Source organism: Impatiens glandulifera, chromosome 4 (genome assembly GCF_907164915.1).
Source record: "Impatiens glandulifera chromosome 4, dImpGla2.1, whole genome shotgun sequence".
NCBI classification, from domain to species: Eukaryota; Viridiplantae; Streptophyta; class Magnoliopsida; order Ericales; family Balsaminaceae; genus Impatiens; species Impatiens glandulifera.
In genome coordinates, this window is record NC_061865.1 from 44680626 (window position 1) to 44694487 (window position 13862).

The 13862-nt window shown below is 33.4% G+C and overlaps 1 protein-coding gene across 1 annotated transcript; it reads right to left on the reverse strand.

Moving 5' to 3' along the window:
- Positions 1-1211: 1211 nt before the first annotated feature.
- LOC124936341 (E3 ubiquitin protein ligase RIN2-like) lies at positions 1212-13502 on the reverse strand. Its single transcript, XM_047476835.1, has 13 exons — positions 13239-13502; positions 12276-12631; positions 11401-11478; positions 10985-11071; positions 10801-10922; positions 9877-9973; positions 9672-9777; positions 4363-4520; positions 4123-4260; positions 3973-4040; positions 3393-3623; positions 2635-2992; positions 1212-1601 (listed from the first exon to the last, which is right to left on the reverse strand). The coding sequence occupies exons 2-13, from the start codon at positions 12489-12491 to the stop codon at positions 1545-1547; spliced, it is 1716 nt and encodes a 571-aa protein (XP_047332791.1). The 5' UTR covers positions 12492-12631; positions 13239-13502; the 3' UTR covers positions 1212-1544.
- Between the last annotated feature and the right edge of the window lie 360 nt (positions 13503-13862).

Consider the following 13862-nt stretch of genomic DNA (forward strand, 5'->3'; position numbering starts at 1 on the left):
GAATTTGAACTGTTATTTCTTTGCTAATTAATTTCTCTTTATTTATTTTCTAAACAATCTTAGTCTTGATAAAAAAATAATTTAGTGTTGGAAATTATGTTTTTATAATGTATGTAATTTATATTTTATATGGATATGTCCGGATTGATTCTCTAATTGAAAAAAGTAATTAGTGATTTCATATATCAAAAGGAGGAGGGGAGATCCTCTGCTTCCAACTAATAAATGTTTATTTATTTATTTTTATTTTTTTAGAGGAAAATAGGAAAATAGGATCTATGTATGTGAAATAGTACAAAGCTTAAGGGATACTTTAAGTTAAGTTGATTTAAATTTATGATTTTCATGATGTTAAATAATTTTAATATATTTACGCACTTAAATTTGTAAGAAAAACATAATGGAAGCAACTGCCAACAGTTGACGAATTATTGCTTATATGATCTTGGAGAATTTAAATTTTATTTTTTTATATATAATTAAATATACATTTAATCTACAAAACAATTATAATAAAAATTTATAATTACAAAATCAATTAAAATAATTTATTTAAATAAATAATATTTTTTTTTTAATTTATAAATGAAAAATGATTGGGAGGGAGAATTTGGGAAAGAAAATTACATTATTAACTGGAAAAATAATAAATAAGAAGGAAGAATTTATAATTTTTTTTTCTTACTCTCCTCACTTTTTTATCTATTGACCCATCATTTTCTCTCCCAATTTCTCTTCCCATCACTCCTCTTTATAAATATAAATTCACTTTATATATGTAAAATCATTTATAATTGTGAAATAAAACAATTTATAAACTTTTAAAATGGTAAGTTCATAAATTTAAATTTAAATTCGTAAAAGTTTAACTACTTATAATTTATCTAACATAATTTGTTAATTTTCTTTAAAATAGTAAAAATTATAAGTGTTTAAGAGTAAATTTAATATTTTTAATTACCTTAGGCACAATATTATAATGAATAAAAATGAATGGCATTTGGTTAAACATAAACTCAATACATGTGGATAACTCCATACAAATTCAAGTATATAAAATTGGATTTGGTGTCTGGGAGTAAGGGTAACAATAAATAACCAAAACCCTTCTTATTTATCTATTTTTAATGTGTTTAGTTATTTTAAAATATTATGTTAAAATTACTTTAAAATAATGATACAATTTCAATTATATTATGTTTACAAAAAAGATAAATATGTAAACTTGCAAACATTTAAATTGAAAATGATGTATACATAATAACCTACTTCAATCCATTAGGAGTGTTAAGTAACTTTTGTCATCCCTATGAAAAACAAATTAAAATACAACAATGGAAATTAAAATATAAAAGCACAATCATTCCACTTATTTTTTTTTTAATCTACACTGGTATATTAGCTACAAGCATTGAACTTTTAGCATGAAAATTTAAAACCAGAACCACTTTCAGGGCTTTTTATTTGTATAAACTTTTAGCACAGTAAATACAACGAAGGTGATTTCATTCGTTCGAACCCAACTGTTACCCTTCCACCTTTTTTCACAATCGGAGCAGATTATTCGCGGTTCTCTCAGCCGAGTTGGTGCGTAGAAGATCCTACAGTTGCAGGGACAAATTGCAATGGGACATAGAAAACAGTTTGGTAATAAATGAGGATAATAGCAAACAGAGATAACCATTTTAAACCAACAAAAAATTGGTGCTGCTGCCATGACTATTAGACTATGACCTTGTTTGAAATTAATATTGAGAAAATGAGTTATTTGGGTCAAATTTATCAAAATATCCTTAGATATTTTAATCTATGGATTGATCAGATGTGGCCTTATATGGATTTAATCTAGATAACCACATCAAACAAGATCTTGGGCCTTGTTTGATGTGGGTTATCTAGATTATTTTCAATCATTTATCCAAATAACCCAGATTGTACACCATATAAGATTATTTGAAAATAACCCTAGATCAAACAAGCCAGATAAGCCTTAGATTAACCCCAAATAATCCTATATCAAATCAACCTGATATTCTTCCATCAAATAATTCATTAGAATACCTTACAATTTTTATGCTTTACAATTTTATCTATATCAAATACTAAAATAAACTAAATTATCCATTTTCTCATCACACAATATTGTTTCAAATATCTGATTTGACCAAATAACCCCACATAAAATAAGCCCTAAGCATGGATGCTAACATTTTCAAGGTCGGTCGGGGCTTGTTAAATGTCGTTTATTTGAATTCAATATCACATCATCAATTACTTTTTTCATCAAATCATCAACCAAAATATCTGTATTTTATTGAATATAATCTTTTAAAATATTAAATACTAAGGATGATTGGTTCATTTGGCCTAATTAAACTACTTTTTTCATCTGTAAGTCTTTAAAATCCAATTTACTTGGTTAAAAATTCCAGATCAAACAGGCTCCAAATCAAATCTGAATAAATAACATGACACTGTGTGCAAAACCTAGTTTCCTTATCCAGCTATGTTTAGGCCACACGACAACTAATTCATCAAAATCAATATATATCATAACTATCTAACTTTTCAATGCAGCAAAACTCACCATTTCATAGATAATCTTAGAACATGATAAGAACAGGAGAATAATACCTCTAGAATTAAATCATCACGAACATGTGGAAGCACCTCTCTAACTGTCTCTACCATGGCAAGTATGTTTGCTCTGGAAGTCATTGCATGTAAACTAGCAGTGTTTCCAGGGAATCTCAACGAACCAACAGGAGGAACACTTGAACCGGATGCACTAACTTGAGAGGCATAAAGGGGCCAAAGATTCCAAGGACCAGTATCAAGTGCTGCATGGGAATAAGTCTCCCCAACAGCTTCCAGATGCCTCATCATCGTCTGAATTCTACCCAATCTGACTGACGATCTAGAAGATGGACCGGCACCATCAAGCCCCTGGCCTGACAAAGAACGAAACAGGGCATAATCTGCTTCTGATCCCCTGTGAATGTTATTGTAGAGTAAACAATAAAAGAAGTGTGTTAAACTTGTCCTGTATACGTTGCTATTAACTTGAAAATGTTAGGAAAACTCCCGTCAAATAGACATTAAATGAGAAGCTAATTGAGTTCTCCTTCAAATTAATGACAAGTACGAATTTGATGTTGTGGAGGTAACCATTGTGCATATTGGTCTATTTATCAAAAGTTCAAGAGCAATTTTGCTATCAAAATTAGTTCGCGTATTTGCTCCTAAATTTTACTATTATAATACTACAATGGATTATAAACACAAAAAAGTCCATATCTTAATAAATGCACTACCTACAAGTAATTTTTCCTACATTTGTGTTATAATTTTCATGAGGAGATGATTAAATGGGATAAAGCTTGTAAACAAACCTCCATGGAACATGTTCAAAAGAATTCTGAGCTTGATTGGGGAGCATTGATGTAGAAAGGACCTGATTATGTGGATTTTGCTGATGAAGCCCGGTACTTGTGTGGTGAGAAGATTGCTCATTTATCGAAACATCTACAGCACTAGAGTTCTCTTCAACTTCTGTTCGGCGTAAGGAGAATGGTTTCCGACAAGTGGGACAAGAGTAATTTTCACTTAAACTTTGATCCAACCTGCCACAGAGACATTTCTTTCACTACCAAATGAAAGCTTCCCTTGCATCTTGCCTATAAAAATATTTTCCTCTACCTCTCTCCAAAATAAATAAATAATAAGAAGCCTACCTACCAGTAGTAAATGCTGATCACTAAAGGCTTGTTTAATCTTTTTTCATAGAAAAAAATCTAGTTTAGGAAAAAGTGAATTATTTGGGTTATTCAAATCAAATGACCAAAATATTCTTGACATTTAATCATTTTAAATGTATAAAGAATAAAGTAAGGATACTTTGGTATAGTAGGTATGTTGATTTATTTAGATTTCATCCAAATAATCTAACAAACAAGGCCTAAGAGTGCTTACCAAGATCTCAAGCATATGAGGTGGAAAAGATGATTACAGGATAACGTCTTAGCCTTTGTCATTGGTTCCTGTTGTTTCATGAATTTACAGAACTTGGTCAAAGCTAAGAGAAAGAAAAGGGTTCAAATAGGATTATAAGAAGGATCCTACCCTGCAGATAGCACAATCATCATCATATGCACGTAGTTCATCAGATGTTGCATCTGGAAGCAATGCGTGAAGAGAACGTAAAGCATATGTCAACCTAATAAACCCATGGACACGTTTTATCACCACGACAATCAAGGCCTGTTCATAAATACAAAGTAAACAAAAGAAGTCAAGATAAGCTTTGAGGTTTTCACACTTTCCTTTTGTGGGTGATTTTTTGGCATTTAAAGAAGCTTTTACTTGTATGTTTGAGAAAAGAAAGGCATCCAAAAGATGGAATGCCATGCCTTGAAGTAACCAAATATGCACATAATGAGCAATTGACATCAAAGATATCATTATTTCCAGGTAAAAGCCCAAGTTCCTAATCAGCATGTTTTTCCACTCACACAATGAACCTGCAATCATGGTCATTGGATCCTACTTCAGAAGCAATCAACATCAATACAAAAGGCTTACATAGTTAAGGAACAAATAATAATATCTTGTTGAAGTATATAGATCCCGATTAATTAGAATATTGGGATTATCCTAATATTAATTAGGCAGACAAGTGTTAAAGAATATTATAATTTTTAATCTTTATCTAGATAATAGGTTAAAAGGATAATTATCTTCAGAATACTCCGTGTATTTTAAAGGGCATGGTCCAAGTTTAATTCACTCTAATTTTTTAATGCTATCAGATTCACAATTGTGAGAAAACCCTAAAAGATCTTAGAAATTCTATTGAAACATCTTTAAGAACCCTAACCCTAGTATTCCAGCCAAGATTCAACCTTTAGTTGAATATGGAGCTGCTTTTCAAACTTCATTGAAGTTTGCTCACCATTCTCCCTCAATTTTCACATGATCCATCCTCTACTCCAATCACAAGTTATGAACTAACTGGGACCAATTATCTACAATTGGTAATTAATCCAGTAAGCTATGATGGCCTGGGAAGGATAAAGATGAGTATCTAAGAGACGAGATGAACATCCCAACAAGGGAGACCCAACATACAAAGAATGGAAGATTGATAACTATACGGTTATGTCTTGGTTAATCAACTCCATAACAAATGAGATAGTGGAAGACTTCTTGCTTTCTGGAACTAGAAAGGAGATATAGGATGCTCCTTCCCACTCCAAGACTCACAGCACAGCTGAAGTGTTTGAGATTGATGCAACCTGAGCTAAGACTCCCACCATTCTTTCACTAACTGAATGGAAACAATTTGTTATGAAAACATTGTTTGGAAGCATGTTGAAGATGCAACAACATACAAGAAGGAAGTGGGGGCAGAGAAGAGTCTTCAATTTCTTGCTTAGACTCAACAAAGAGTTTGATATGGTAGAATGAAGGGTTATGGGTTATGTCTATCAATCTTCTTCCTAACCCTCGAGAAGTAGTCTTTGAAGTCAAGACCGAGGAAAGCAACCGAAAAGCCATTATGGCATAATATACCAACTCAAGAATCTGCCTTGACAGTGCAAGGTCCTAGGTATGAGACACAAACGGCCACATGCAAAACTTTGGCATGAACATGGTAAGAAAATAGTAAACACAAAAGATAAGTGTTGGAAGATCCATGACAAACCAGTCACCATAAATGGGAAGGTCAATGCGTGTTCTTGAAGAAAGAAGTCACAAGGTTTTAGCAAGGAGCAACAAATCACCTTGCAAAAACTGACTAGTAACACAATGAGCTCTATTCCTACCCAATCACACTCAAGAATGATAGCTCATCAAGGTAACTTATCTACTGCCTTGTATTCTACCCAAAAACAAAACAACAACTGGATTATAGATACAGGAGCATCAAATCACATGACTAGTAATCCCAAACTTTTACAACATTATCACACTGCTAAGGTTACAAAAAGTGTGTTATAATTGCTAATTGAATATTGTCCACTCTCTTGGGAGATGGATCAACCATAATATCAAAGAATATTATGCTAAAAGAGTTCTACTAGTTGAGAAAATAGCATGTAACCTCCTTCCAATGAGAACATTGTGCCACAATTTCAAATGGTTTGCTAAGTTCAATAATTCCTTATCTGAATTTCAAGAGGTGAATTGGGGACAAACATTGTCAGTTTTGAGCTAGTGGATGGCCCTTACATCCTCAACAATGAAAGTCGTACACAAGACTATGTGTCAGGAAATGTTTTAGCAAATTCTACCATTTTGTCAAACCATAATAGTAACATTTTAACTTGGAATTACTACGTTGGTCATTCCTAGTTCATTGTACTTGGCCAATATATTAACCAATTTATTTCGCAATAAAAATCATTTCATTGTGAAGTTTGAGAAATGACCAATCATACAAGAATTGTGTATCCAAAGGTGCCTTATCTACCAAAACATCCATTCTCTTTAATCCATAGTGATGGGTGGGGACTGGGGGAGCCTCCAAAATGCCAACACAAACAAGGACAAGGTGGTTTGTCTCATTCATCGATGGCCATACTCAATTGAATATGTATATTTGTTGAAAGAAAATTTTGAGATGGCTACCATCTTCAAAAACTTCTATCAAATGATCAAAACCGAATTCCATACCTCCATTCGAATCTTATAAACAAATAATGCAAGAAAATGCTTTTGTTCTCATCTTTGTCTTATTTCTCTTCACATGGCATAGTTCATGCCAGTTCATGTGTCAACACCTCTCAGCATAATGAGGTATTTGACATCTTCTTGAAGTTGCTAGAGCCCCATGCTCACAATTTACTTGCCCAAATAGTATCAGAGGATGCAGTCCTAAATGGGTCTAAACATTGTTTACTTGATTAATAGGCTGCTTTTAAGAGTTCTAGCATTTCACACTCTTCGATACACTTTTCCAACGTTTTTCTCACATCAATTTCTTGTCATCAAATAGCTTCAAAGGTTTTTAGTTTCTCTACCTTTGTCCAAATCACTCCTCAAATACTTCAAACATGATACAAAAGCTATTAAGTGTGCCTTTTTTGGGATGTTCACCAAACAGAAGAGGTTACAAGTGCTAATGCCCAATTACAATAGTGAATCTCAGTCTTCAGACTCTACTCTTTGGGATTTTATTCTTGATATTCCAAATCCTACACTTGCCCAAAACAATACTTTCTTTCCAACACTGAACCTTGTATAAAAAATCTTCTAACTCATCAATCTCAACAAAATATGTTACTACATAACCTACTAAAATCCCACAATCCACTCTTGATTGTGTCTACGCTAGGGAAACACACTAGTGAATCAATCATTAGAATACTGCCATGAGTCCAACTCTGCTCCAAAGACTCCTTTTAAGACAGCCACACGAGACAACAATCGACTGGTATAGACCGATTGCATTGAAAAAGGGAGGGCGTGAATCTATAAACATCCTATTGGAAATTATGTGAAATACCACTCCATGTCCCATGTTTACAAAGCTTTTGTTACATCTATAGGCAAGGCTTATATTTCAGAAAATGTGAGTGAAGCATTTACACACCCAAGATGGAAGAAAACAGTGCTTTAAGGAAATGGAAGCACTACTGAAGAATAAGACATACAGGTGAGAAGCAAGTGGGATGTACATGGATATTTAATATTAAATACAAGGCAAACATATAAGTTGAAAGTAAGATTTATAGCTAAGGGATTCATCAAATCCTTTGCCATTGATTACAAGAGACATTTGCACTTGTGGCTAAACTAAACATTGTTAGAGTCTTACTATCTATTGCAGGTAACAATGATTGGTCACTCCCCCAACTTGATTTGAATAATGCCTTCTTAATCGGAGATCTCGAACAAGAAATTTACATCGATACTCCACCAAGTTTGATTATAAACTAGGAAGGGCACGCAAACTGCAAAAATCATAAGACGGGTTAAAGTAGTCTCCACGTGTTTGTTATGGAGGTTTGCAAGTTTATGATTAAGTGTGGATACAAACTGGCACAATCTGACCATATTTTGTTTATTAAGAGGGCACAAGAAAAAAATAGTTGAGTTAATTGTCTATGTGGTGTTCACACACAAAAAATCTTTATGTAGATGAAAAAAGATAAGATGAGATTTTGTGAAAATAATCCAAAAGCTGAAACAACTCAAGAATTTGAACTGAAAGATAAGGGGAAACTTGAAATATTTCCTAGGCATGGAAGTTGGAAGAACAATAAAAGGAATAGTTGTCACTCAAATAATGTATACTTAATCTCTTAAAGGACACTGGAATGTTGGACTGTAAACCAACAAATACTCTCATGTATCCTAATAAGAAATTGGGAGTTGACCTCAAAAACACACTAATGGATAAGGGCAAATACCAAAGACTTGTAAGTCAATTAATCTATTTGTCACATACAAGACATGAAATTTGTTTGCAGTTAGCATAGTGAGACAATTTTGCATAATCCTACTAAAGAACACATGGAGGCAGTTAGAATTTTGAAATATCTCAAATTCACAAAGGATTAATTTTTAGATAATAGGTTAAAATGATATTATCTTAGAAACAATTATCCCATAATTTTAGGAATAGTTCTCTATCAGGATAGAATACTTGTGTATTGTGTATTTACAGAGTATGACCCATGAATAATAGATACCATAATTTAATTGACTCTATGTTCCGCTATTTCAACTGTAATCTACAGGTTTTCAATATTGATGCATTACAACATTCTATTCTTTGCTTATGGTACTTCAACCAAATTTAAGAAGGACAAAAAAAAAGTGAAAAGGCATAAATATATATGCCCATGATGTTTTACCAATTTTGACTTAGATGTATAATGTTTCTTCATTTTCATATAATGTGCCTGATGTTCCATAAATTATGCAATTATACCCAAAACTAACTGTCCATCCTTCATTTTTTATCCACCGTTAAAAGTAAAAAGCCCATCGTTATTTTTATTAAGACGGAAAATATGTCCATCATTAAAGCTTATAATGTTAACACGGCCAGGCATCTCTTTTATTCAAGCTAATAAAGACAAGAATCTTTCCCGCCTTTATTAGTATGAAAAGGCCACTGATCATGGTAGATAACGACAAAGTGCTTTTTTCATTGACTTTAAATTACCATTGTAAAAAACTTAAACCAAAAGTAAAATAATCAGTATGTATTAGATAAATTTGGGTATTTGCTTAATTTATAGAGCATCATGAACACATATCAAAATGAACTGACACTAATAATATAATTCAAAAACATGTGAAACTTCACCACTTATTTTTACTTAACTTCTCCTAAAAGATACTATTTTATTAATGAAAATAGGGTGTTTGAGGTATTCCCAAAACTTAATTGATGGATACACAAAGGAGGACAACTACAAGTCACGGTGTTGATGATCAAAAGAGGGATCATTAAGTTATAAAATGAAAATTTAGGTCCTGAGCCTATATAACACCAATATGACACATGGAAAAAGATATTTTTCGTCTCTTTAACAATGATACCATTTTACTTGTGCAACTCGTGAAGAGTTAAATGAGGATCCCTTTTGTATTGCAAATTTTAAGGCATTTATTCTAAAGACAGAGAAGAATGTATAACAAAAGCTTCTAAGAGCCACCTGCAGTTGACATGTACAAATGTTTTACAAGCGGACAGTTCACGGTATCTCCAGCTGAATGATCCATCCATATTTCCAATAACTGAAACCCATAAACCAAGATACCCTATACAAAAAGTTGAGAGACAGCTAAATCAAACAAATATTTTTGTAACTGAAATAGGTGAAGATTCATCATTTATGGTGAAAAGTGCATTGGGAGTACCTGCATAATCCCAAAAGCAGTACCCAGAGGTTCGAAGAATAATAAAACAAGAAATGATGATCCTAACATCCTGTATACCACCAAACACAGCCCTATCCTGTTTCAAACAAAATAAAATAACAAGAAGATTTACAAAATCGTACAAGACAATGAATGGCTTATTCCCCTTAACAGATGCTTTTACATGACCGACAACTAGTTAAAACTGCAAAGTGACTATTCTGAATGGGAAAAACAAATTAACCAGTTCAGCATAAAAAGCTTCATGTACTGCATTGCATTGGATATTAAGTACAAATTTATCTAGTCAAATCCAACAGGCCAATTAAAAATGGCAAGATTGAACTCAAGTTCAACCCCAGGTACCTTTTAGATTAGCCATGTTTGTCACAACTTAACAGAATCCTGGCTTGTCACTAATTGGAGAAAACATCTCACAGAATTAGATTTCATTCTACAACCTCAATTACTATCAGAGCTAGTGTAATTACAAATAATTTCAGCCAAAAGCTTCCCCCTTTTTTTTTTTTTAAATTGATCCATGCAATGATATTATGAAGCTTCCCCCTCTCTCCCAATGCTATGCTTTCTCTCCCTCATTTTTCTTCCGCAATCACTCACTCCATCTTTCTCTCCCTCTTTCTTACACACACACATATATGTGCGTCCATGTGTACGACAACTTTGGAGTTTGGCCCTTCCTTCTCCTCACAAGACCTTTTCAAACAATCCTTATTCACAAGCTTGTAAACCAAATCTCAGGCAGGGGAAGTAGGAAACAAACCCATTGTTTTTTAGTGGAAATTAGAATTTTGCATGTGTAAATGACTTATCCAACATGGCTAAGTCCCATATCTTGGTATAAAACTATGAAGATGAAGCTTGTAATCTCTACAGAGAGAGAGAGAGAGAGGTTATAAGTACCATAGAAAATCAACAGATATAACCAGCAAAAGTACAGAATACACCCGAAAATATGTCAATGGGCTAGCAAAAGGTGATGTGTTCAATCGTTCAAGTCGGTCGCTAGCCAAACCTTGGCATATCTGTATAAAAGTTCATCAGTCATCATCCACTGTATGTGAACATAATAGTAATGATACAATACCTTTAATGAACAAAGGACGATCAACCATGACAGCCATATTCCAGCTTGAAGTTTAGTTGGCTTGATAACAAATAGAAGAAATGATGCCTGTTCAGTAATCATTAAGTTAAGGCAACATTTGTCAGCTCAAATAATAAATCTCATGTTTCTAGGAAGAGAGATTTATAAACAACTATGCCATATGCCTAGAACTCATTAAGGTTCATTACAAGTCCTATCTGATTATCCAGGCACTGTTTGTAAGAAGTAATACAAATTAGAAAAGAAACTGTATATAACATGACAGATTAGCTAGCAGGATTGCTCTATTATAAATGTCAACAATAACAACTATAATCTCAACCTTGTCGATCAAACTGTTAGTTGATTGCAAAGTTACCTTGTAATTGAAAATCACTAAGCCTCTCCAAAGTTACCTTGTAATATAGAAAATCACTAAGCCTCTCCACCAGTTTGCGAACTTCAGAAGCGTACAGTTCGCCAAAGAAAAATGTCTGCAAAAAAGATAAAATGTCTGCTAAATACTTTATCTAACAAAAGGAAAAAAAAAGGAGTATCTATATTCAACCATGTACTTCATTTGCCCATAAAGAATTTCTAAATGCTTTGAATTGTGTTCGTACACTAGAATCTTTTACAAAAAATTAAAATGTTACATGTAAGTAAATCATGGTGAGAATAAATATGATATTCCAACTTTCTCATGGAATTAACATGTACACAAAATGAAGGAACAATGTTACTCCAATTCTTCACAGGGAAGTAAATAGATAGAAGTTTATGATGCCTAAGCATATCTTTATTTATTTTTGCTAAAACCCATCAGCATAAGTAGTATATGGCATAGTAGTGACATCTATGCTTACTAAATCTTAGTATTTCTAGGAGAAAATAATTGTCTAAAGAAATTGAAATGCAGCACAACTACGACCTTTAACAGAATCCAAGTTCAAAAAATAAAAGCTCCGTAGCCTTTTTTTGTGTTGAACCTATATAATTCTTTTTTGCTAAACAACCTATCAGGTTACTCCAGATTTGCGTTCATTGCATAAGTATCTAAAATAAGATTTTTAACAGGTGAATTTATTTATAAGGCGACGTCGAGTCAATGTCAAGATTTTACATAAAAGAAAAGAAACACCAACAATACAGCATAGATATGCTAGTTAACTTACATGCACCATCTCTAGATATGCCTTCCAAATAATATCAATGAAATCCATAATAGCCCAAGTATTATACATAGCATATATGACAAGTAAAAAATGGATTGCAACTCAAACTAACTAACCTTAAGGCATAAGGTAAACAGGATAAATGTGTTTAATAGAAGATTCGCATATAACACAACAGTTGTAGCAGAACCCTGAAGCAGCTCTAGAAGATGATGGTCGTTAAAGATTATCCCATCTGATATTATGTTGTAAGGTGAGATTTCTGCCCAATGGAGTAAACCAATACTCAGCAATGTGCATCCTGCGGAGATTGACAAATAGCTCGCGCCCATTAGAAATAATGTAACTGTCTCAATGCAACCAAGGGACAATATCCTTTCTCATAAATGCTCCATGGCCTTCAATTTATACCCACACACAGCGAAACTGGTACCTCATGCACTTCCATATCCACAGAAAGGAACCACCACATCTGCATAGCAAACTAAAATTTAAGACAAACAAGTGTGACATCAAGCATCCTCCAGATAAACTCCAAATGCTTCAGATAATTCCAGATAAGCCTTTAAAAGGCAAGTGAAAAAGCCCATAATTGTAGCAGCTTATCAGGTGTCAGCTTACAAAGTTCTTTCTAAAAATTACCAAGGGAAAGCCAAGCTATGAATAGAAAACATCAGCTCTCATTCCCAAATGATATAAAGGCTGAATCATAAACATAACAGGATGAATTTTTAATCGGAGTGGATTAAGTGATTAGCTTGTCTAATTTAAGATAGAATTCTCCAAAACCTTTCTTCATCTTCAATACAAATTGGCCAAATTACTGAAAATCATAATCTTAAACCCTAAAACCAACAATAATATTCACGGCAAAATGGGGGAAACGGAAAAGATATGAGAACATAGGTAAATAAAAGTAAATGATGAAGCATAAAAGAATCATTTTTGCAAAATCACAATAAGAATCTATATAACAGAGAGCACATATGTGTTCGTAGCTGCGAGGCGGAATCCAAGGAAATCCTATTTGCATGTTTAGGAAAGTGAAAGAGAGAATTCGATCAGAAGCAACGAATCACCGTAACAGTTGTCCATCTGCTTCACTCTGAAGTGCCGGTAATTGATGTTAGATCCTCACAGGTAACTGGATCGAAAACTACAGAGATGACCTATGGATGATCAACATAACATACTTTCTGTTGCATCAGCGCGACGGGAATAGTTTCCATATCGAACAAGAAAGGCTAATGGCGAGTCATAATGGAGAATCTTCTGATTTAAGCTTACAATCATCAATCAAAGACCGAAGACACTTTCAAACGAGAATTCAAAAGGACAAAGTGAGAGAGGAGTATCATTTCCTTTTTATATTTCGGACCGTGCGAGTCATCGGAATGGGGAAATTTGAGCATGTGACCCTACAAATAGGCTGAATTGAGGGAAGTGAGTGTGATAAATTTAAATAGCACTCGTAACTCTTTTTTTTAATGACAATTATACCCTTGCGTAACGCAACTCCAGTTGCGTGACGCAACCGAATTTTTTTTTTTTTTCAAAATTTTTTTTTTCCGTCTCGCGGTTGCGTGACGCACCTGGGGTTGCGTGACGCACCTGGGATTGCGTGACGCGATTGGGGGTTGCGTGACGCAACTGGGGCATTTTCGTCCAAAAAATTTCATAATTAAAATTTTTTGAAAAATAAA

Excerpts from the sequence above, each read along its gene's own strand:
- LOC124936341 (XM_047476835.1), bottom strand. The coding sequence starts at position 12,491 with ATGGGCGCGAGCTATTTGTCAATCTCCGCAGGATGCACATTGCTGAGT. Across the intron at positions 11,072-11,400 it reads GTGATTTTCTATATTACAAG|GCATCATTTCTTCTATTTGT; the intron begins GTAACTTTGGAG and ends ATTACTGAACAG. Across the intron at positions 2,993-3,392 it reads TTTGAACATGTTCCATGGAG|GGGATCAGAAGCAGATTATG; the intron begins GTTTGTTTACAA and ends TAACATTCACAG.